At 36.8% G+C, this 26,561-nt stretch overlaps 1 protein-coding gene across 1 annotated transcript in view; it reads right to left on the bottom strand.

Annotated features, from left to right (window-relative positions):
- The window catches only part of LOC125240473, a 98,335-nt gene that overhangs the window by 30,997 nt on the left and 40,777 nt on the right, over positions 1–26,561 (bottom strand). Inside the window, exon 2 of the mRNA XM_048148365.1 lies at positions 14,221–14,364. Within this exon, the coding sequence (XP_048004322.1) occupies positions 14,221–14,364 (144 nt within the window). The remainder of the gene's footprint in view (positions 1–14,220; positions 14,365–26,561) is intronic.

Below are 26,561 nucleotides of genomic sequence, written 5' to 3'. Positions count from 1 at the left end.
TATATAGTATATCATTTATACAATGCATTGATAATATGTATGTATGTATGTATGTTCATTAGATAGAGATTATTAATCAAAGGATTGTTAATTTTTATGATAAGCTCAAATTATATTTATGTAAGTAACTACGTACACAAAGGTTTAACTCAAAAGGGTCGCTAATAGACTTTAATGAAAATTATATCTAACCTTGGCTTAGTCGTTTTATGTACATACTCGTACCTAAAATCAACAAAAACCCTCGTTCAAAGTTCAAAGATGCCTGTTGTGAAGGACGGGTGACTATTTATTGCCTACCTACGCAATTCTACGCAAACGCAAATATACCGAAACCAATTTTATCAACAATAAATACTTTAGTGCAGCCTCAAAGTTTATAATTTCGGCGAAAGCCTTGTAGGCGATACTGTCGCAATACATTTGAGATGTCAAGGGTTGTCCAGAACGGGATGGAGTTGTGCCCTCGGCCTCGTGAACTCTAACCCGCCGTATTCATAAACGTCCACTAAAGTTATCAAGCCGATAAAGTTCGTTTGTCCCTTTCTATCACACCAATACGTCGGAAAGGGGCAAATGAACTTTATCAGCTTGATAACTTTAGTGAACGTTTATGAATAAGGGGATAAGTATATAACTTTATAAATGAAATAAAAGCTAAATGGTACGTAATCTCAACCGTATCTTCGCTCCACTTTCGCGGGCCACTCGCGGGCGAGAGCGAGGCCCGAGACGTTTTTAGAACGACACAACAAGACGGTCTTTTTTACAAACGTATATTATTACTGCAGTTCAAAAAGTTGTCAGATATAACTCTATTATTTCAATTTGATATAGTATGTTTCATTATCAATGATTTTATAATTAAAATATGAACATGTAGTAATATACTATATAGGTTGTAAATAAATTAACATGGATTTATTCATTTAGGCATATCACACATTGTCAGATGATTTAAACAGCGTCAGTCTAGTACGTGAGGGAACAACGTTCAGGACTTTAAATACAACTCTAATCGGGTTCTGCAACGGGGATTCATTTAAGGGCATATTCAGTATAGTATTCTTATCAGGAAAGAACATTTTTTGTACACCAACATTATTTTCCTAAGGAGCAGGTAGTACAAGTCGACGAATCTTTCATACGAATGGTTCGGTTCCCAAAGTTGATTGAACTTCGACTCGCCTAATAAAAACTGTAAATTTTTGGGCCCAACGCTTGTCTGGTCTGCCTTATCCCATTCACCGCTACACTTAAATAGTATTTTTTTCTCTACGAACCATTTTCTCTACATATCAGGAAATCCTTGTTATCCGCTACGACGTAGCGCTACGAGCTTCCATCGTGTCTGCCAGTACCATTCCAGCGGTGAACGGGGTAAAAAGGCGACAGACAATGTTATTGGTTATTGGTATATCTCAGATAGTTTCAGGGCCAAAAGTCATTTGAAATTACAAATGAAGCAGCGGGTAAACTTACCAAGGAACTTCTTATTTGTGCAGATGATACGTACCTAAGACCCTTTTGAAGGAGAAAATTTGGAACGTCACATGCGGTGACACATTAAGAGATCATGCAGACGCGGGGCGACATCAGGCCACGTTTATAATGAAGAAAACAACAGCCTACAAAAAGGACGACCGGCCAGCATATGAGGATCTGCGTGTTTTTTTACTACGCCGTACAGACATCTTCTTCACTGAGATTTGCGGGAGCCGAGTGTGTCTGGAATATCTGGTGGCTTTAAATTCGAGATATACGCGTTGGCTCGCCGCCAGCCTCCTTGCTAGGTTCAGAGCCTTGTGTAACTCGTAATTAAAAAACAAAATTGGACCACATTCAAACGGTAATTCTCGCGAGTCTTAACGTGCAATAGGTGATGGTCACATTGAGTGTCTTAAGCAGATTTAAAATATAAATACATTTTACTACCCCTTTACTAGGTACTCATAAACTTCAAAGGATCTACACCGTAATTAATATCTAAATTATGAGAGTTTGGATTGTAGATTACATGTCATATAACTTTATTAACTCTAATTAAAGAATCTCAAGAATTCTTGGATTCAATCTTTCGGGTTATAAGCGCCCACGGTGTATAACCCTGCACCTGTGACCTATCTGGTGACTTCTGATCGACTAGTTCTCACTGTTTCGTAGTAAAACACATTTTATTTGCCCGATGCCCATGCTCTAGACAGAATTGTTATTCTGCAAAATATTTAAATTTAAAAATGTTTCTATGATATTCGTTTTCGCACTTTTATGACAGAAGTTGAAATTAAAACCTTTGCTAACTCGTAAAATACTGAATTTTTGGCTTGGAAACGATAAAACCTGTTGTTATTCGACGTTTGAGTTTTATAAAGACAATTATTTACAATTGGTACTTTACATTTATAATTTTCTACAAGTTCTCCAAATCAAGTGATCGTCAAATATGTTACACGTTAGTAAGCAGGCATATGAAGACTTTTGAAAACCTTTTATCATTCAAGATATTTTTGTTGGAGAGCAAAATGGTAGAAATATTGTCAGTTTACGCAAAATTGATTTATTTACTATCAGTAAACAGCTGTACTTCAAACGGTGTTAATTTGTAAGAGACTAACCAAAAGCACACTTCTAGATATCCCGAGCGCCCCAGATTACCAGGTCAAGGTCGAACCCCGCCCCACTCCCCAATGATACCCCGGTCGCTAAGTTGAGGGGTAAGCACGATCGTATATTTTTACGTCTCTCATACAAATACCGAATTCGTACGTGGTTCAAATAAAATGGTTAATGGGATTGACAAGCTTGATCGATTTGAAACGACTAACAGAATCTGAGATTATCAGATTCGCTTAATCGCACGATATGATAACCCTTTTTTGTAATTTCCTCAGCGTCGTTATTTACGGTCTAGCGGTCTCTTTACGAGTACCTACATTCTCGTTTTATGGCCGTTTGAATCTAGGGAATTCGATAATACAGGTCCATTAATGCCAGTTGTAAATATTGATAACAACATGAAGATTATCATATTATTCACCTTGATAAAATATTAGCCTTTGCCAACATCAATTTTACTTTGATTTATTTAATTTGTTCATGTTTTTCCTTTCTTGAAAATATAAAGAATATTGGCAATAGAATTATAAGGCTATTATGGTAAAAACGCTAGTCTGGTCTGGGTTTATGTTTGTTGTTATTGACGACGGCCATTATTGAAATAATTACTCAGATAAGTACGACGTATTACTTAGTAGCCGTTTTAATTTTCATTTGGTTTTATTTTGTGTTTGTGTGCGTAATAAATAATAATGTATGTCAGCTCTGGCGTTGTTGTCCCGCAGTCTGTTTGCAGTGTACACCGACTACAACCCAGCTGCACGGTTGTAGCTATTGCAGTTGGTTTCTGGAGCTACTGCAATACGATTAGAGACCATTACACACACAGCTATAGGCCAACCAGCGGGTGTAAGAAGAGTGACGCTGACGGTAGGTATAAACCAACAACACGATAAAAAAAAAAAAAAAAAAAAGACAGAACATAAAAGTTGTCCAATATCTGAATGGACATGACAAAATAAATAATAATAGGAAGTATTAAAGGTAAATCTAGTTCTTAGAGAAATTAATTGTATTTGACCTAAATAACCATTAAAATAGGTAAACGCAAATAAATAAAAATGGGATGTATACTCATTCGTTAATTACCAAACGATTTTTAGAATTAATAATTAAGAAAAAAAAAACCGCCGCCTTTGGGGTTCTGGTGAAAGCTACTTGCGAATGTTGGATTATGTAGAAATGTGTAGGTATTTTTTTAAACTGCTTTTAATAGTTTTAATGCTTTAATTATTTGATGGCAACAAAAATCAATACATATACCGTTAAGGTTTGAGGAGTTTCCTCAATTTCTCATGAATCCGATTATAAGAAATCGAAGCTTGACAAAATTTGACTTGAAAATATATGTATAACAAATGGAATGCTTAACAAATATAACTAAGTAAATGTTACTGTTCTGAACTTAAATGCATGCTGTTCTTATAAAAATACCAAAGTCACTATAAGTGTGCCGTTCAGATTTGAGGAGTTCGGTTCTGACCATCATCTGCAGTTCCACTGCACCAAATGTCACTATTCTGGACGTAAGTGCATGCTGTTCCTTTAAAAATACAAAATCGCCATATGTATGCCTTTCAGATTTGAGGAGTTCCCTCGATTTCACCAGGATCCCATCATCAGAACTGGGTTCTGAGAAAAATGGGACCAATCTGTATGCATATACATTCAATAAAATAAAAAAATTCAAAATCGGTCCAGTAACGACGGAGATATCGAGGAACAAACATTAAAAAACATAAATAAATAATACAGACGAATAGAGAACCACCTTCTTTTGAGAGATTTGAGGCGGCGTTTAAAAATGGGGGCGTAACAGCCTGTGATCAAACACGAGATTGTCTACTGTCTCCGTAACTTAATTATTTTATTAACTCGTAACATTCTATGTTTTTGAGATCAAATTTTCCGGTTGTGCAACATCAAAAAAGAGGTTGTATTAAATCAACATCAAACAAATTTATTGCTAAGTGAAATGTAAAATTTTTTATGAGAAAATAAATTTCTTTAACCCTGAAAGATGAGGTTATTTTATTTGCAATCGGGAATAAGGGACCTACGGGTTGATATAAAAGCAAAACAGCAACTAATTAAGTACCTATGAAGAACTATCCCTTATCGTAATTAGCAATGTGACTCTCACCGATCTGTACTAATTGGATCAAGAAAAATATATCGGTTTAAAGTTTGCCAGATTTTGTCAAAAATAATCATTGTGCTTTTTGATCCAGACTGCCGTTGCAACATTTAAAAGATGCCTTACGGAATTTGTAGTCGGTTCGATTCCCGGACGAGACGAGAGAACTGAGAAATCCTATACAATGCTTCTTTTTATAAATAAAAAATGTGTCATGTGCCTCACTGTACAAGTGTCTATCAAATTTTTTATTATTATTATTATAAACTGGCCAGTGATTGACCTTAGTCGCACCTGATGAAAAGTGACGACAACGCCGAAGTTGTAACTCACTGGTTCAGTAATAGCCTAGCCTAAACCAATTGAAAATGTTACAACGTGCTTCAATAAAATAAAACATGAATACCAAACCGGAATTCCCGTTAAAAGAGAATCCAGAGCAACTATGAGAGATAGGTACGCGAAAAAGTAATGAAAGCTTATCTCCACGCATACCTAACACAGTCACATAAAACAAAGTGAGTATTTCAACTCGTCCTGGCGCGTGGCCTGACGCCGGATCTCAGGCTTCAAGGTCCCGTGCGAGGGGTCCTGTCTGAATATGTCAAGTACCTAATAATATGAGCCTTTGTAGGTAAAGGTTTTAGATTTACTTACATTCACATACTTAGCTTACCCAACCCAACACGAATACCGAAATATAATTTATACCACGCAGCCTAGTAAGATAGACAAACCACGCGGCAGCGTGTCAAGCCAAGATGAAAATTATAACGGCTATGTATTACGTTACACGAACCATTTAGAACCACTTTTGACTTGACTTCAATTAGTAAAAAGTAAAATTTAGCATAATTACATCTGGGCAATTGCCTGGTTATGAACCAACACAATTAAAAACAGTGACTTTGTTACAATTATTTGGATTCCTCATGTTACACCTTGTATTATTTCGTAAATAAAAAGTTTTGGTTTAAGCTCAATATATACTATACGTCCTATTAATTGACAACGTCGCCAACAAAATAATAGAGTCTTTTTCGCCTAGTTCACTTGGGATGTAAGTAATTCAAGATTCGTCTTTAATACCAACAGTTTTAATACCTAGAAGTTTTAATACCAACAAACTAATATTTAGAAAATTAACACAATCAAATACATATATAATAAAACCTGTGTAGCTGTAAGTTTTGCATTCAGCATTTGATTAGCGAAAACGTTACGGGAAATGTATGTTGAAAGTGAACATGCTTGTAAATGAGGCTCATTTTCCTTGACGTCTTTCAAGTCAAATAATAATAATATTTAAGTAAAGCTAAATCCTAGTTACACCCACAAGTCAACTAGAACTTAGCACTCATTAATAGCATATCTTAATTCTTTGGTTAGCCAACTTGACAACGACGCAATTTTATTAATATTTAACTTGGCTTTCATTCCACATTAAAGTTTTACACGGAATGATATTTTCTAGACTTTAAAACTATGACGAGACTTTAATTTAATAGTTGGGATAAACCACTGCATTTTCAAGAGTTCTCAAAAGTGCAATTTAAATCTTAATAAACGAGACTTCCGCATTCTGCTTTAAAAATGAACTTCAGTTTACGTTAAAGAACCCCGCACGGAATGTTCGGAAAAATCCGTTCGGTCGATTTTGCTGAAATTTTGTGAAAAGATAGCCTCTAATACTCTAATTAACTGTGCGAAGATGCAACCTTAATTAATGACTAGTTTTCAAAATATAACGATTTTAGGTTTAACGAAAAATGAAGTAAGTATATATGACGCTAATATGCACTTACTACCTTTTTCCCGAAGTCAATTTTATTACGATATTAAAATGTTCTTGATATATTTAAATCGTTTCACAAGGCTTTTAAAATATTGTTGACAAAGTTACTTACACTACAAGACTACGATGAATACTTAGTAGGCGTAGTCGTTTTCCGTAATAAGAACAAACACTTTGGATCATTATTTAAAGTCTATGTTTTAAAGTTCTGAGTACCTAATTAGTAATTACAATAAATACAATATTCAAGGACCTTACTTCTCTAATGCGAACAATAATGATGCTAGAATTCTTGTCAATGAGTTAGACAACGATTTTCGCGGAATGTGTGACTGGTTACAACCACAGGACATCTTCATTGTGGATCGTGGTTACAGAGATGCAATCCCCAGATTACAGGAATTAGGTATACAAACAATAAGAGAGTGCTATAATGCTATGCTAGTGCTATGCTATAATTACAAGAGAAGAAACAGTTTAACTATAATACAATTGTAAATTTCACTTCTAAATTTTAAATATGACACTGCGCATACATTTTATTTTCAGTACACTTATCAACGAGTTGTTATCTGCGGTATTATGCTTCCAAATTGATCACTTCTGAGGATAAAGTTTCCGTCACGCTTTGGCAAGTATGTCAGTGTGAGAGTGACAGATGTCTTATCCACGTGGATAAGTGATAAAATTGGAAGCATTACGCCGACAGGGCTATCTAACTTATGTACTATGATGTCAATGATTAATTGATTATAGTGATCCCCCAAAATTGATCCAAATTTTATACTAGGATTGGCAGAGTAACGAAGGCGAAGTGTAGCGACGCACGTGTTCGATTTACATCAACCGGTTGAAATTGGATTTACATATTTCAAAGGAACTTAGAAGCTTATAAATATACCCTATGCTAATATGCTATTCTAAACACACGTTCTGATCTCAACTTTAATATATACGGACAAATCCAATCCATATCGTAAGTTCGAATTGAACCGCTAGCCAAGATTCTAGCTAGTAGCTATCCGCTTGTGCTTGGCCTTACCTTAGAGATACAAACGGACTTCGACGTTATAAAGGGCGATTAGTTTAACCACATCGTTTTACATTAATTGTTCCACAGCATTGTGAGACTCGGGTTTTCACTGACAGTATGTATATACAGTACCGGTCAAAATTTTAAGTTCACTCCTTGTTTTCAGTACAATTGACTGCTTTAGAGAGATAGTTTTTTGTAGTTCAGACGTCAAAATTTGTTTCGTAAACAATTTATATTTTTTTAACATCTGTTTCCCTCAAATCTTATAGGCTAAATAATTATTTGGCCTATATTATCTGGCTAAAACTGTGTTTCGTGTAAAGATGTGTCTCAATTAGTGGCAAAGGCAAGGCCATAAATATAACTAGCATTTTGCCGTCATGTTTATTAGATTTTAGTGAAAAAAAGGTACGTGAATTGTGTCTAACTAGTAAAACAAATCTCCACAAAACAATAAATATAAGTTGAAAACATATTTCGACTACCAAACCGAAGATAATTATCGTACAAAAGTACTCATTTGTACCGAAATCAAAGGGTGAACTCAAACTTTTGACCGGTACTGTAGAAATCGGAAATATTCCGTTAGGCTGATAGTTTCGGACTGAATTTCACGCATAATAACTCAGCACCGTAGGCCACTCAACGTCTAAAACTAAATAGGGATTATGTGGATAACTTGTATCAATAGGGCAAAAATGTTGTCTTATTATCCCTGTTTATTATTCATGTGTGGAGTATAAGTACCTACTGACGACTACTAATACTAAATCTACCAATAAACGTCGAACAAGTGCTTGTATAGCGGTCTGTTAGTTACGTTCAAATGCCGAATGTATCACTAAAGACGCTGGCAGACAAGGCATGGCTCTATTTGTAAGTGCGATAGGGACGGCCCGATTGTATCATTTATCGCGCGACTATGCTTTAGATGCTTTAGACGCCAGTTTAAGATAGACCAAAAAGCCTTACTGGTCAAGTTATAGGTACTAGATATGACTACATGACACAATAATCAACTGAGCAGGAAGTGATTCCTAGGGTTACTTCCCACGATAGTTCATTCAAACGCGCGTCGTTATTCATCATTGCAAGCGTCATTCAGGGAGTCAAAGCAGGTTGGTCCTTAGAGTATTGAAATGTCAACAAGAAATGACCGACGAAAGCCTGTATTTATAAGATTACTACTGATCAAATTCAAGTTTCAAATTGCAGTGGTTTCTAACGAGTTAGCCGTTAACACTTTCGAAACCGGGCTCTACGCGGCGCTACGACATTTTCGCTACATACGGGGAAACCCATGTAATCGGCTACGCTTCTACGAGCGGTGTGCCCGACAGTCGGGTTCTTGGTAGCGAAAGTGTTAAGTGTGGGGGCGACGACTGAGCTGGGATTTAATTACGCTTCAGTTCAGCAAAATTATGAAGTCTTTAAATTTTTAATTTTTCATACAAAATAAATATTAGCTTCAATGTATGCCATTATTGTTGTCATTGACGTTGTCTGACACACTTTAGACTTAACAGAATTCGCAATACATTACCTCTTAGAAAAACTTTCAAGGGTGATAAAAATCAAAATACAAGTTATTTTTAAAAGTCGCCGAACAAATGTTGATCAGTATAAGGAGAATAGCCTAGAGTTAAATTCTTCGCCTTTGTTACAGGCCCCACTCTGTATACGGAGTAGAGTAGGCAACCTATGGTCAAGATCAGCTCTGATATATTTCTCCCATAAATTGTAGTATTTGTAGCCTAAATATGTCATTTTAATTACTAACTGACATACTGGGGTCCTTGAGAAACAAGTATCGCATAGCATTGAAAAATTCATTTTGTAGAAAAAGCTGAAATTTTCAAGCACGTCACAATTCAGACCATTGATAATTGATATCGTGAAAGAATGTACAGTTAGCGGCAGAAAATGTTTACCCACGCCCCTGCATTCTTCCATGGAGGATAGCCGCTATCTATGCTACTGTACAATAACTAAACGAGTCCAGCTAACCTAAGTAGGTATCTATGTTCGTTTTCATACCTATACGGCTTAATACCACGAGCTCGGCTCCTCCAGACATCGTTACCTATTCATTGACGTCTACCCGAATGACAATAATACATATACAGTATCATGATAGTCATGATATTCATTTACAAGTAAACTAAATTTGAAATTTCACAGGTTGAGAACAAAATGTCACCTATGTATAACAAGCAAGGGGTAACAGACGGGGTTCAGGCACGGGACGACTTTCAATCAACGTAACCTTGTTAACAGTTCCGGCCCTCTGTACTTATTAACTATCACAATTCGCTGGCTTACGAACCTAACAAGTTTTCAAGTGTGATTCCCATTCAGTAAATCAAATAGAAAAATTGTGAACGTTTGCTTTTTTCATAGAATGGATTAAATTGGCGTATAAATTGTTTGTAAACAGCATCCTCTGCCTTCTTTTTTATTAGTTCGCTTTTGAACTGGCTGAAAAATACTGCATTGCGCTTTATTTCAGTATCGTTATAAATCCGGCCGCCGCCGGCACTAACTCTACATGGTGTAAAAAATAATGGGACTTGGAGGGAAAGGGTCTTGAAACCTTAAGGTAGCTCATATAGGAAGTCAGTTCGATTCCCGGATAAGTCAAGCGATATTTCATAAAATCTTTGCATTTGAAGGGTTCCGGACCTCAAAAAGGAAAAACGGAACCCTTATAGGATCACTCGTGTGTCTGTCTGTCCGTTGTCACAGCCAATTTTCTCCGGAACTACTGAACCGATTAACTTGAAATTTGGCACACATATGTATTTTTCTCTATGAACGATAACTTAACGTACGTTTAGAAGTTGTTAAGTTGTAAGGCATTTTCTCTCTAGCGCCCATATATTTACTTTTTAACCGCCGCCCCAAATCTCAAGAAAGGGGGTTCTTAATTCATCTGTATGTTTTTTTTATGTTTGTTATTCGATATCCGTCGTTACTGGACCGATTTTTTTTAATTGAAGATATATGCATACAGATTGGTCCCATTTTTATCAGAACCCAGTTCTGATGATGGGATCCTGGAGAAATCAAGGGAACTCCTCAAATCTTAAAGGCATACATGTAGTGATTTTTTGTTTTTATAAGAACAGCATGCATTTACGTTCGGAACAGTGACATTTGGTGCGATGGAATGGCTGATGATGATCAGAACGGAACTCTTCAAATCTGAACGGTAGGCTTACAGTGACTTTGGTATTTTTTTGAGAACACCTTGCATTTACGTTCAGAACAGTGACACTCGGTGCAGTAGAACTGCTGATGAATGATCAGAACGGAACTCTTCAAACCTGAACGGCACACTTACAGTGACTTTGGTATTTTTATTAGAAAGCATGGTACGTTCAACAATGGCGTTTATTGGTTAGTAGATTTGTTGTCTTTGTTATGTTTGTTAAGCATATTGATTTTTCAGTCAAATTTGTTGTCAAGATCGATTTCTTATAATCGGATATCATATTCATGAGGAAATTGAGCAAATTCCTCAAACCTTAACGGCATACGTATATTCATTTGTGTTTTCATCAAATAATCAAAGCAGTTTTAAAGAATACACATTTCTTCATATATCCAACATTCGCTAACAGTACTTTTCACCAGAACCCCAAAAGCGGCGGTTAATTTTTTCTTAAAAATTATATGTATTTCACTGTCTATATTAACTACATATTTAATTACTCTCCTTAATATTATTGTTAATTTAACTTTATACTTGCTATAACAAACATTAATATTTAGAACAGCTAAAGTACCATAAGCACAATCGAATTTTCTAATCGTTTAGTGCATTCAATAAACTCGTTGAAATTTGTTCAGGTGAAACCAAAATTAGATAAAACTGTTCGTCGCAAATTCGAATCAAGTCTGTGCCAATTTACTAACTAGGGTGCGGAGTTAAATCTAGTCGGCTAGACCTCGAACCGACCCGACCTTATTCTATTTTCAGTCGCTACGGGGACAAAGAAGGATACGTAGGTACATGATAAAATGTTGTAAGTCAAGTTTTTCAAGCGTAATAGCGAGCATAAATAAGTTTTAAATAGTTGCTATAAATATGGTACTTTACGTAGTTGTTTAGCGTTCACAAAGTTCGTTTCTAACTTGTGCTTTGACATCGCTTAATATTTTTAATCTTATTTCTGACTGTATACGTCGACAGCAGAGTTTGAATGTTCATAAACTTTTTATATTTGTAATTACGCCATTTAAAAAGTAACATTTATTACCCATAAAACATTTTCAGGGAGAGACTGGCATGAAATAGCCAGATTATAAAATAGCTCTTTTTTATTAACTGACTCTTTCATGGCAATTGATAATCTTCGCCTACTGTCTGTGTACTAAATATTTAGGAGAACATTTTAGGCAAATTGATTAGGTAAGTCGCACAATACACTCTGTTTTTATTGAATTCCGTTAACTTTAAGGGAAGGTTCTTTAGATCGAATACAATTAATATCTCTAAGAAACTAGCGTCTTAACTCTTACATTTATCGAGTTACATATTAATAACAAAATAAAGATAATTACTGAACACGTGTGTGTGCCTTTACCAATTCCTAATGTTATTTGTTTTGACATGTGCCGTCAATCACTTGACACTAACTTGAATGTTATTCTTAAGGGTCTCTCAGAGTAATAAATTAATTTATTATGTATGAAAATGATGAAAAATTTTTTTTTGCGAATTTAACTAAAAGTAATATACAGGGTGGTTCCTGATAATGAACCTAACGACGTGTCGAATTTAACGAAAAACAAAAAAAAACACGGTGTATAAGCAGGCCTTTGTTTTCAAATAACTTTCTATTACCTAATAATATAAGTTACTAGCTTTTGCCCGCGGCTTCGCTCGTGTTAGATTCGCGAAAATTGCTCCATACAAACGTCCACCTCCATTTTAGGTAAGTGGGGAGTTAGAAAGAGACAAAAAGTAGCCTACGTCACTCTCCATCCCTTCAACTATCTCCACATAAAAAATCGCGTCAAACCGTAAGCTCTGTTTTGCCGTGAAAGACAGACAAAGAAACACACTTTCTCATTTATAATATTAGTATGGATGATATAAGTCGCAGTGGCAATTGAATTGTTACTCTATAAACAATTGTAAAGAAGAAATAATACATATATAAAAATAATAATGGCCTTACTCATGGCTACAGACTAGGCGAAGACATGTCCTACGGGGTACGATGGAGAGAGCTCGCCCAGAAGGTGCCCGTTCACCCTTGATTTGAAGGTTGCTGGGTTATATGAACTGGGAAATATAGACGCCGGCAAGGAATTCTACTCCTTGGCAGTGCGTATACGGAAAGAAGAAGCAAAGCACTTAGTTCGAATCGGTGGATTATCTACCAAGTGAGGATGGAAACCGGCCGTGCGTCTAAAAGTGTATATGGGTGATTCTATTTTTTAAAATATTTATTTATAAAATCAGAAATAGTTTGTATAATTTAATTAAGGCAAATGGGTTTTATTAAATTATACTAACTATTTAGTATAAATATTTCAAAAAATATGGACCAAGTGTTTGACGACCGGTCTGGCGCAGTCGGTAGTGACCCTGCCTGCTACGCCGCGGTCCCGGGTTCGAATCCCGGTAAGGGCATTTGTTTGTGTGATGAGCACAGATATTTGTTCCTGAGTCATGGATGTTTTCTATGTATATAAGTATTTATATATTATATATATCGTTGTCTGAGTACCCACAACACAAGCCTTCTTGAGCTTACCGTGGGCCTCAGTCAATCTGTGTAAGAATGTCCTATAATATTTATTTATTTTTTATTTTATTTTATTCTATAAATCGGGCACTATACATAATGCCCGGGCATTATGAGTGGGCAGTTTGATAATAACTATTCAAATAATTAAATTGCCCGGGCACTGTACATAATGCCCAAGCTCTATTAGGCAAAATAATAATAACACAGCAAATACCTGAATTTTGCGCGGGCATTATACACAATGCCCATCCTCTGTTGGGAAAAGTAATAGTTACACACCGAATTTCTGAATTTTGCCCGGGCATTATATAATTCCCATCCTATGTTGGGCAATGTAATAATAACCTACCGAATATCTGAATGTTGCCCGGGCATTATACATAATGCCCATCCTATGTTGGGCAGAGTAGTAACAAAATATGTAGCAGAGCTAATAGCTGGATTGGCTCAGCTGAGAGCATGTTAGAGTTGATCCTAGGGCACTCCTCCCGGCGACTATGTGCTTGTGCGAGCAAACATTTCATCCATATACGTAACCTACTTTCAACAACCTTATGATAGAAGTTGCAGTGGCAGTGGCTAAAAACAATAGGCGAATTGCCTTCTGTTAAAATCTGCTTTTTTTTAAGAACTGTCAAAATGAATTTGGACGATTTGCTACTATGAAATTGTGCCGAGTGACGTCGGGGTCAACTGATTTGCTTTATATCCTTTTCTCCGACTTATAAAATATAAATTGGGTTTAAAAATAACTTCTGTCCATGTTTTTCTTATAATTATCTGGCGCTTTTTTTCGTGCATGGAATAAAATATTTTATTTTAACTACGAGCAAGTACTTAGCCTATTTCAAGGATAAAACGTCTATACGAATACCTTCAGTAGGTGTAGTCTGCTGGCTAGAGTTGATCCTAGGGCGCTCCTCCCCGGCCGCTATGTGCTTGGCCGTGCGCCGAACTACCGGCCGCAACTCTTTGTCCGCCTCGTTCGCTTCCTCTTCCTCATATTCGTACTCCATTTCTGGAAAATTGGTCTCATGTTAATGTCATGTTTATGATTACATTGATCAGGTACATAGTTTCATTAGCGAAGGGTATTTATACACTTGGAGCTTAAGGACCCCTTTGAAATGAAGCTTCACATACATATTTTCACTTTTTATTTTCTAGGTAAGGTGCAGGGGGGCAATTTCAACTGATCTGATCGTTTTTTTTTTCATGTTTTACATTTACACTATTAACTTGAGCTCCATATGTATGTATCTACTGAACACGCCTGCCATATATGTATGACTAGTGGACACCATTTAATCCATACTAATATTATAAATGGGATAGTGTGTGTGTCTGTTTGTTTGTCCGTTCTTCACGGTAAAACGGAGCGACGAATTGTCGTGATTTTTTAAGTGGAGATAGTTGAAGGGATGGAGAGTGACATAGGCTACTTTTGTCTCTTTCTAACGAGAGCAAATCCGCGGGCAAAAGCTAGTAATGCAATAATTGTAAAACATGAAAAAATCGAGTACTTAGTTGAAATTTGCCCCCTGAACCTTATTATTTTTTTCAAAACAGAAATACCTAAGGGCCTAACGCTTGTCAAGTTCGATGTGTTGCTTCCCTGCCACACTTACGTACGAATCCGCAAGTGCGGCTGAGAGTGCGTCGAGCGTGGTTTGCGATAGGCTCTCTACAAACTATACATACATGGTACGCATATCTCAATCCCTCAATAAATATTCGCGCTGCAAATAAGAGGATTTAACAGTAAAATTCCAAATAGGTAGCATACGTGATGTAGCAAAAGGTAGGTAAAAATTAATATAAATATTCAATAGGTATTTCTAAAGATTCCATAATATTGCCGAGAATGCCGAGGAAACTACACCGATCGCTTGAGATTCTACGAAAGCTGGCAGGCAATTATGGTCGCGCGATAAATGATAACTGGCCGTCCCTATCGCACTTACTAATAGTGCGATAGGGACGGCCTGATATTATATCGTCTATCGCGCGACCATGCTACCCGTGCTGATGTATGTATGTAAACACTTTATTGTACATAAGACAAGTTAGGACATAACAATACAGCAGTGGCGGGGCGTCGATATAACTCGATTCCCTACGGGTTCCCTAAAATTGTCCAGTATCTGTAGAAGTTCATACAAAACAGATCCCGAAAACCCGAAAACGAAGGCTTTATCAACGAAAATTGTTATATCATCACTACTTTGAAAAGATCTCGTATCTCACGCTGCTCCTCAAAGTTAAAACGCAGTAAGTCTATATGCATTCCATTGTAGTCTCTCTCTCTTCCAAGCTATTAATTCCACATGGTGGTGGGGTCAGCTTTCCTTGTCAGCCGCTTCCACTTCGCCCTATCCTTGACGTCGTCTTCGGACACTCTGCACTCAGCCATATCTTTTAGCACTACGTTTTTCCATCTTGTCTTCGGTTTTCCTCTGCCTCTCTTACCGGGGATGGAGAATCGTAGTGCTAAATTTCCAACGTAGTCTGGTGGTCTTCTCCCTACATGCCCATACCATCGCAGCCTACTTTCCTGCATTTTGTCCGCGATGTCGCGTACGCCCAGGCTGCCTCGCACGTACTCGTTGCGGATCCTATCGAGCCTGGTGACAGTGGTGACGCCGCACATCCATCTCAGCATCTTCATTTCGGCAACTTGAATAGTATGCACATCCTTCTGCTTAACTGCCCACGTCTCGCTGCCGTACATCAGTACGGGCCGTATTATGGTCTTGTAGACTAAGCCCTTCAGTTTGACCGGCATTCTTTTGTCACAAGTGACACCAGTCACTTCGCGCCACTTCAGCCATGCAGCTGCTATACGGTGCTGAATATTGCACATTCTATGTCCCCAGAAGAGTGCATCATACCACCCAGATATTTGTATTGTTTGCACTTAGTGACTAGTTGCCCATCGATGGATATCAGGCTATCGTCGCTTTGATTGGGTTCATTTAGGGAGAGAAACTGGGTTTTGGCAATACTCAGCACTAGGCCTCCGGCTTGTAACTGGTGTTTCCATGACAAAAGGGCATTTTGTAGCTCACGCCGACTTTCCGCGCAAATGGCTACATCATCAGCGTATATAAATGTCCACTTTGCTGTATCTTGCGCCTCTTCGGTAAGTGAGTCCAAAGCCAAGCAAAACAGGAAGGGGCTCAGTACCGAGCCTTGGTGAACGCCTTCCGTGACCGCTACTGGTTTCGTCTCACCCACCACTGTCCGTACCATCGATCGTGCCCCCCTGTACATGTCGGCAATGATGTGGACATAGTGCTCGGGGACGTTCTTCTTGCGAAGGCTCCACCAGATCGTATCTCTTGGGACACGATCAAAGGCCTTTTCCATGTCCAGGAATGCAAGGAAAAACGGCTTCTTTTTGGAGCGATATTCTTCAGCAATCGTACTTAGAGCAAACATAGGATCGGTGGTTGATAAACCAGGTACGAAGCCATAGTGATTTTTTGATAGTAAGCACTCTGATCTTAACCGACTATCAATCACTCTCTCGTAAAGCTTCATTGTGTGGCTTAAAAGCTTGATGCCACGGTAGTTAGTGCACTCGTACTTGCTTCCCTCTCCCTTGTAAATCGGAACTATATTGCTCAATCTCCATTCCATGCCTCTGGCATTTTAGAAGAGAACAGCATCTGATTAAAGAGTTTGGTAAGCAGCCAAACTCCTTGATCTTGCAGGCATTTCCACGCTTCCACCGGAATACCATCGGGTCCAATGGCTTTCTTGTTCGACATTCTTTGCAGCGCTTTCTTAACCTCCTGTGGTCCTCCTCCATGCATTCCATTGTAGTCACATACTACAATTTTCTTTTCATTAACAGACGAAGATACAAGTTTTTTTTTTAAATAGTGACGATATATAGTTATTACTATACTGTATATTATATGTTTCAGTACAGATGGTGTCTTTTTTACGCACTAGTGCGAGAAGTGGTTCATTTCTTGTCAGGTCGAAACTTCGGAGGCTCATCTGTACTGTAAAACGTCGTACAATACACGTGCGAAAAGGAAATTCGTAACTCGTGTCGATTTAAAACACTCCCTTCGGCCGTGTTTTAAATTTGTAAAAGTTCTAAAACAATTGTAAAACGAATCTCTGAATTTGTAAAAAGATAAATCAAAAGATACAGCCATTAACATGTGCTCACTCAGTTCTCACAAACTACCAACGAAAACAGTGAATATATTCATTTAACATATAATATTTATATACTAACATTTAGTAAAAAATAGGCCAACCTACCTCTATAAATATTAGATCACCTAGTGACGTATTAAATTTTTTACAAATAGTTTCTTATGCTCACTCAATCCACACACTTTTGAAAAGCCGAATTTTGATGAAAAACATAAGATTTAGACCGCTATTATATGTGTATAGTTTAGTAAAAGTGAAATGGGAATTTGTAAAATACAAAACGAACCACTAACGTGTCAGGTTTTTTTATAATAAATTTTTGTAAGTGCTCACTCAGTCCACACGTTTTGAGAAAGTTAAAAATGTAAATATCTTACGATTTGTAGCACCTAAGACACTCGAAAGTACTTCAACATTTAGTAAAAATTTTTACTAAATATCCACCATCTAATATTTTATATTCGTTGTCTGGTTTTAAAGATATTCAGACATAACTTTTCTCATACAAATGTATCAAGTAGGGTGACTACACTATGTCGGCTCCTGATTTTCCCCACCTTCCCATTGTCTTATTGAGATTGGGGAGTTTCGTTCGTTCAATTTTGATAATATTAAACTAATACCATACTAATTATCCATCTGCAAACTGTTTTTAGGTTATTATCTTGGCCTAGTGATGATGTGTATTGTGTAATTTTTATCGACGTCAGGATAATAACCATATCGACATGCATGCATTAAAAAGGACATGAATGATAATTGGTAAGAAACAAAGAATATAATACTTCACTAGTAAGAAACCAGAACCTGGTAATCTAATCGCGCTAACAGATGAGCGTACCGGATTTGTAAGTGGGAGCGAGAAATAGTTATTCTTTTCTCGCTCCCACTTACAAATCCGGTAAACTATTATCAAAATTGAACGAAACTCCCCAATCTCAATATGACAATGGGAAGGTGGGGAAAATCAGGAGCCGACATAGTGTGGTCACCCTACTTGATACATTTGTATGAGAAAAGTTATGTCTGAATATCTTTAAAACCAGACAACGAATATAAAATATTAGATGGTGGATATTTAGTAAAAATTTTTACTAAATGTTGAAGTACTTTCGAGTGTCTTAGGTGCTACAAATCGTAAGATATTTACATTTTTAACTTTCTCAAAACGTGTGGACTGAGTGAGCACTTACAAAAATTTATTATAAAAAAACCTGACACGTTAGTGGTTCGTTTTGTATTTTACAAATTCCCATTTCACTTTTACTAAACTATACATATATAATAGCGGTCTAAATCTTATGTTTTTCATCAAAATTCGGCTTTTCAAAAGTGTGTGGATTGAGTGAGCATAAAAAACTATTTGTAAAAAATTTAATACGTCACTAGGTGATCTAATATTTATAGAGGTAGGTTGGCCTATTTTTTACTAAATGTTAGTATATAAATATTATATGTTAAATGAATATATTCACTGTTTTCGTTGGTATTTTGTGAGAACTGAGTGAGCACATGTTAATCGCTGTATCTTTTGATTTATCTTTTTACAAATTCAGAGATTCGTTTTACAATTGTTTTAGAACTTTTACTAAATGATCAGCATATTTTTTTTTATTTTCGGAAGGTGCTCACTCAATCCACACACACACTTAAATTTTTAATTTATCGCCACTCGTTTCGAACTTCCTTTTTTCGCACTTGTATCGTAATATTCGTAATGTACTATTTTATATGGCTGATATTTTTAACACGCACGTATTAAAACGAGACATCACTCCTGTGGATAATAGGAAGTCACGAATACTTTATCTGGTAGATGTGGAATTTCATGTACATATTGAACTATTGTCCCAATTACCTATTCAAGTGGGCGTTGGAGTACCTCGTTGTAATCGATAGGTGAAACTAATATGTATTACGTGTCTGACTAAGAGGCGTCCAATAATGGACGATTCTCCGAACCGATATTGACCCTTAATTCCGGAACTCCGTTATTAATACTGTTACTGAGTGCAGTTCAGTATAAACTGAACAAGTGTATTAACTCCTATAGTGACGGTTTGCTTCTACGAAAACAATTGGGTATTGGGTAATTTTTTTTTAAATCAATACTATACCACCAATGACAGCTAAGTGACACTGATCAGAATAATATTATATTTGCCTATCTTCAAAAAACTTTACCTACCCAATATAAATTCACTAGAATATAAAGCCTGGCTAGAAATATATGACTACGCTCCATGTTGCGGAATTTCATTAGAACTATTTTCTTCATACTAAACTGAACTGTCGCCTCATACATCAGAATAACAGCGCCCTCCCTGACAGTAGTCATATACACCGTGTTTCACTTAACACTAAAAACCTGAAAACAGTTTGTTCAGAATCGAGAGTAGAATCGATTGAGCTATATCTTGATGGGGGTAATATTTTTATTTAAATTAGTATTATTAGTTATTTTTTACGTGCCCATTCTATTGTACTCGTAATACAACATTGTGTATATCGCATTGTAGGTTGTTTACCTTTTTTCAGTATTTAGGGGTATTAATACTGGCCGGTTACTTGGACGATTATTTTTTCCGCTACTAGTTTGACGTTGTTTGTCAGTTTAATCTTAATGTTTATCATAAGTCATAACAAATTGAACTCTTACCTAATTACAACCTTGTCATTTTGAATATTGAGTTTATTTGCTTACTGCGATTACCTGTCCAATTTGAAGTTTACTGTGACAAAGCTTTAAAGTGTTTTACAGTGACATCTTAGCTGTCTATTGGTAAACCTTATGTCGTTGCAGTAACGTACACAAATAAATAGTCTTATGGTTTATGATGGTAGTTAGCAATTATTTTATTGAGTGTAGAGCTAAAAGTCAAGTAGAGCTGTACAGAAAATTAAAAATTCAATTAAAAAAAAAGTAACGATCAGATTAAAAGATGAATACTCTAGATGAGTTAAAAAAAATAAAAATCAGTTGGGGTGTCTGAGGTTTTGAGTGATACCGGAAACACCGTGTATTTCTGGAGGCTTTAGATTTATCGTCTAGCGTGACATACTTAGTCTTTTTTTTTTAAAGTCTAATATGAATTTATTAAATACTATACTTGAGGAAAGGAATTTCAATTTAATTTATTTATTGCATAGAATTAACACTAACGGTTAAACCTTACGTGCTAATTGGCATTATATTTCTTAATATCTAACATGCATTAAACAATAACAACTCGTTACATATTTAGAGTGACGTCCACAATGGAAAGGGCATAAATAAAAGCGCGTCTATCTTAGACCCGCAGGTGTTTAAACTTTATCTGCAGAAATTATAATGATCAAAGTATGTGAACTGAGATCAAACGTCAAAGTTTTCTGCACAAATTAAAAGTTGAAGCTGCAGCGAACCAAGTATTCACTATTAGTTTTTAGTGAATTGGGTGTTCCGGACGGGTTAGCTGAAAGAAAGGGACGATTTTGAAGAAAAGTTTACCGCCAAATATTATTTTTAAACAAACAGTAACTATAATTATGGGTTCCTTATATGTAGCTTTAGGTTCGTGTTCATATTAGTAGGTAGTCTTTTAAATCTGATTTAAAAAAAACTTTCATCTAGTTGTAACAAACTAGGTATGAAGTTCATTCGCAAACATGTTAGTGTGCAGTACACCACCACAATGTTCGTGTTCGCAGCTTTATGTTTCGATACAAGAATCCCAATTGGCAACAAACGCATAAAACTATTCATAACGAGTAATATACCTACATAATGTCTTAGCTAACTACTCTGTACAGAAATGAACATTTAGGACTATTACTTAGTACTTAATAGATATTTTATGGTTTTACTTTATCGCAGTAGTGCGAGACGTGGCACTTTGTGTCTATGTAGAAGCACATGTACCTACTGAAAAATGTACAAAGAACACGTGTAGTACACGTGCGAAGAGAAAATTCGTATCTCGTGCCGATGCTCCCTGTAGTTGTGTTTTAATCTTTTCGCCACGCGTTTGAGTTACAAGGTCGTGCATAGAACCTTAAAACCCTACATAAAAGATGTCAGGACAAGTTTCTAGTCTCTACCCTGAAAACATTATGTGATAGACGAAGCGCAGAACACAAACGATCACGAAATGTGTGAAAAATGTCTATGCATAGGTACTGTTATGATATGACATTTTTTCTACATTCCGTGCGTCGCATCGCATGGCTTCAACACTGCGTCGATGCCACATAACATTAAACAATCGCGCGTTTTAATTAATTACTTTATAATGTCTATAAGATGTGTTTACGCCAGCTTTATAAATGCTAAAGCTATTCATAAACATTTTATAAACCTGAATTAGCTAATTATCGTTAGTCATTATTGACTTAGGTATATGGTCGTTACTCGTTAGAAAGGAACAATACATTTTTTAACTAATCAGTTCAGTAACTTAAGAATAAGGGCATTAGGTCCTACTTTTTATTAGTTATAAAGACCAACTAGTAAAGTACCTACCTAATGTTAAGGTAGGTTTATTTTTACTGTGTTGCCTAACAGATATTTTCACCAGCCGCCACTGAAAGACCATGAATAGTTATAATAAGTATTCAAATGTAGACAGTCAAAGAAAGTTCACAGGAATCGAGTCCAGCGTTCTCTCTTCGTTTATGACAAGGGCGCTTTTATTACCGTGCACGCGAATGCCAGAACCATTGATGCTCGGAGCGATATAGCAAAATAAAATCGAGGTTTAAATTTACAATTTCAGCACACATTTACGATACGTAATAAAAATAAATATTACTTTCCCCTGTAGCTTTACTTACTGCATCGTCATTTATCGGCGTTTATACTGTTTTATTTGCAATCGATGAACGAGTAAATGAGGATAAAATAAGGCTTTAATATAATTCTATTCTACGAAAAAATTCTTGTTTGATGCGCCTTGGTGGAAGTGGTGGAACGCTTGCACGCGGTTGATGGATGCGTTAGAATAATGATTCGTCCCTTAGAATGAACGTCACCACCATTTCGTAAAGGGCCTTTTCTTTCTTGCGAGGAGGGTAGGAGGGAGCAAAGTGGCACTTTTCCTCTCTGCTATGATGAGCTAAGTGACCCTTTTCCGTTCAGGGGCCAATTTTTGTACATTTTTTTGTTTAAATATATAACATTCATAACATAAATTTCCTCATAGGTGCTGTGAACAGCAGTATGTGTCACATGGTAGCAAAATTAATCCCACCTTGGGCGTTAATAGTTAATATCTCACTACGCTAAGAATTCTATTTTGAAAAAAAAAAAAGAATATTTTACTTCGCTCAGGATTCAATGTACACCCTCGCTGTGAATATCTCATTTTGCTCCTTGTTGGCCTTGTTACACAATCTACTATTTGCTCTCATTTGGGTGCCCACTATTTTTGGTGCCAGCTGCCACGTCCTTACAAAGTAATATGAGTCAATATTTGCCATGCATGCAAATAATAATATTAATTTAATTTCACACAAAACAATAACAATGTACAATTAACACGCTCTATTTCAGATTTAGTGTTGGTAATATGGTGTTATTAATCAATACATGAAACTGCGATGAACATATGTATAATTGGGTACATGAATTTAATACATAATGTAGCATTGTCACTGGTAGTGGGTGCAGTATACACCGGTTTCACTTAACACTAAAAACCTGAAAACCGTGTTCAGATAGACAAATATAAATATTATGTGAGAGGTAATACAACATTGTGTAGAGAGAGGTGTAAGAGGGGGTAAAAAAAATAAACCGGCTTGGTATGAACCATTACATTACCAATATTCATATGGACTAGCGTGGTGGGGATTAGCCCTAGGCTCAATTATTGTATTACCGTATACCAAACGCATGTAACTATAACTACGAGATACGATGTGACTATATTCAAAATATGACATGAAACCTTAAAATATTGAATAAGGTCGAAATAAATATAGCTATTTGATTCGCCTTCAAACTTGGGTAAATCCGTTCTGCTTTAAGGTTGATTATAGAAAAAAATGATCTGAAAGATAACCAACCTTGTAGCAGAATGGGTTTATCCAAGTTTGAAGTTCAAAATCTTTATCTCGGGAACGCGTTTATCGAGCTACATTTAAAACCATATTACAGGTCTACAATTTTTTTAATCTGTAAAAAAATAGTTCTAAGTACACACGAACTTTCTTAAATTTCTTAAAAAATTGTGAACTACCTCATTCGCGATGCAATGGAACACCTCAATATGTTACGATTACCATAAGGTGTTCCCTAATAAACAGAAAACCACAATACTGTTACCTTTAAGTGCAACTTGGACTAGGGCAAAGTGCCCTGGGTGGCTAGCCGAATGGCACAATCGCTCACGAAACGCTCACGAAACGAAGCGCTAGTAGATATCTATCTCTATCGCGCTTGCGTATTGGCGCGACAGAGCCAGCGGCGTATCGCTTTCGTTTGGCGTCGGAGAAATGCCATTCGGCTACGGGGCCTGTCAATGGTTAGAAGGTTATCCATTAATTACTGGGCGTGGGCACCCGGACGTCGGACAACGGGCTATGAAGGGTTACGCATTACCGCTACGGTGCTACCAATGGCTAGGTTCGAAGCATAAATGAGCGGCCTACGAGCTAATGTACGCTCGTAGCGTCTATTCCGTAGCCGTGTGACGTGCGACTTTATTCGTCTTACTGGCCGTTGACCCCAGTCGTCTGGTTCGACTTTATAGTTTTAGCCAAGTATTTTTTAGTGGGTTTGCTAGTGACTTATGTGAATAACACTAAGCAGACTTTTGCAAATCATTCATTATACTTAATTATCTAATTATCTCATAGTCTGCCTTAGCTTTGTAATTTTGAATGGACTTGACAAAAGTCAAAGTTGCCAGTCTTATCGTTATGTTTGATAATAACCTTGATAATCGGATGGTGGTTATTAACTTATTAGTTATTTTAATAGTACTTTTTTATGACTGGGACTATTTGCAATGTTATTTGACAAATTTGTAAAAATTCACGTCAAATCAATACTTGGTTGTACCAAATCAACAACGATTGGTCTTATTTATGTTACGTTCGTTTGCGGATTTTTTTTTAAAATTGCTATTGATGTTCAGTTATCCAGTTCATCAAGTTCAATCGGTAAGTGGAAACGAAACCTAAATCATAAGAATGTAGGTACCTAAGTAGGTACCTATCATTAAAACATATTAATGAAAACGAGGATAATTATGTACATTTATGTAATTTTTCATTAACTGACAGACAACCTGAATGAATACTTCTATGGAAATAATTTAATTTGTTCTGGGAGAACTGACAGACATACGCTCATGTTTACCAACTTCAGCACTCTTATGAAGCTATGACTCGACAAGCGAGAAGCAAATAAGGCTGGATAGCGCGAGTCCCCTAAGGGATAAGCCCGACATACTCATATTCAGTAATAACAGAGACATGTAAAAGTCACTGTCCGTGCCAGATTGATGAAACAGCGAACGGTGAGAACACGAGTTACATTCCAAAACAGATAGAGGTGTGAGATAGCTTGCATTCAATCGCGGAGCTGGAGGCGAGGCGGGGTGAGCGAGGTTGACTGAATTGCCGAAAATCGATGCGGGCGCGCGAACCGGCGTTTACACGAGGAGACCTCTCGCAGGTCTGACGCTCGGCGGAGCTGACACATGCCTGTTACAGGACTGATTACGAGTGCAGTTGCGTGCGTTATCGGATCACACGGTCAACAGTTACACTGGTCAAAAAGAGAAATAAAAAAACAAAGTGTGATGTAAAGCTGCATTTTTGGTATGTTATTTGGGGTCCTTGGGGGAATGTAGGACTATATTTTGCAAGCAAAAAAATGGTGTGCTAACTTCGTAATTTAAAAAAAAAAGTAAAAAAATCAGACTTTTTTTGGTATTTGCCGTTTTATTAAAAAACTATGCATTTTTGGTCAAAAGTTGCTTTGTAATGTTGAAAGCGCATTAAATTCCAAACAGTTTGACATCTTTTGTATCAATGTCCGTCAAATATTTTTTGAGATATGAAGCGTCAAAAAAAGAACATTTTTCCCCTTTCTATGAAAATATTCATTTTGCTAATATTTTGAGACAGATATCAGCAAAACAACTCAGGCTATTACATAAATTGTAAAATAAAAATGTAGAAAATTTCACTAGCTTTCATTTAAGACCAAAAGTGTGCCAGTTATTAAAAAAAATAGGATTATCGATGGATGGTAATGGCCAAATGGGATAGTTTACATATATTTACAGGAGGTGTAGCGGAGAATGAATTATGATTATTTGGGGGCTGTTCAAGTATTACTCAGTCACATATTTGCGTATATCAAATCAACATTTATTTAGTTAGTTAAGTTTACGGTCAAAAAGACCTCAGGATCGACGCTTGGCGGAAAAAAATATTTACGAGTAGAAAACCCTCATTAATTGAATCAGATTGTTCCGAAATTGTTCTTGTACGGACTGGTTTTTAAAGCATATCACTGAGGGTCAATAACATCGATGCAATCTCACGAGCGTTGTCGTTTGTCGTGGTCGTGCCCGAATCATAGTATTCTCCGTTTAACGAAATATCAGTACATAGACTACATAGTATGTGTTGTATTGCACGCGCAGGTCTCTCACCGCCGCGCAGGTGTAGTCGAACCATAACTCGACAGTATACACTGAGGAACAGCTGTCTTTTTGCGCTGTCACTAGTTTTGCGTTGTCACTACATTTGGCGAATCTTCTAACCAACAGGTTTGCCCTTACTGCGGTGGCTCGCCTCTGCCTTTCTATGTCCTCCTGGTCTTTTAAACTGGACAAGATGTGACCAAGATATCTGACTTCGTGTACTCTCCGCAATTGAACTCCATCAAGCAAAAGAGGTGGTACATGTGTGGGCATATGTGCTGCCTCCATGAGCATAAATTCAGACTTGTCCGGATTGTATCTCATGTTATGCTGGCTGGCGTATCTCTCGCATTCTGCAAGTATCTTACGCATAGCTCCCACAGATGGTGCTAGTAGGACC

The sequence above is a fragment of the Leguminivora glycinivorella genome, chromosome Z (genome assembly GCF_023078275.1).
Source record: "Leguminivora glycinivorella isolate SPB_JAAS2020 chromosome Z, LegGlyc_1.1, whole genome shotgun sequence".
Taxonomy (NCBI): Eukaryota; Metazoa; Arthropoda; class Insecta; order Lepidoptera; family Tortricidae; genus Leguminivora; species Leguminivora glycinivorella.
Note: the sequence above shows the minus strand (reverse complement) of the source record. Positions and strands in the feature narration are given on the sequence as shown.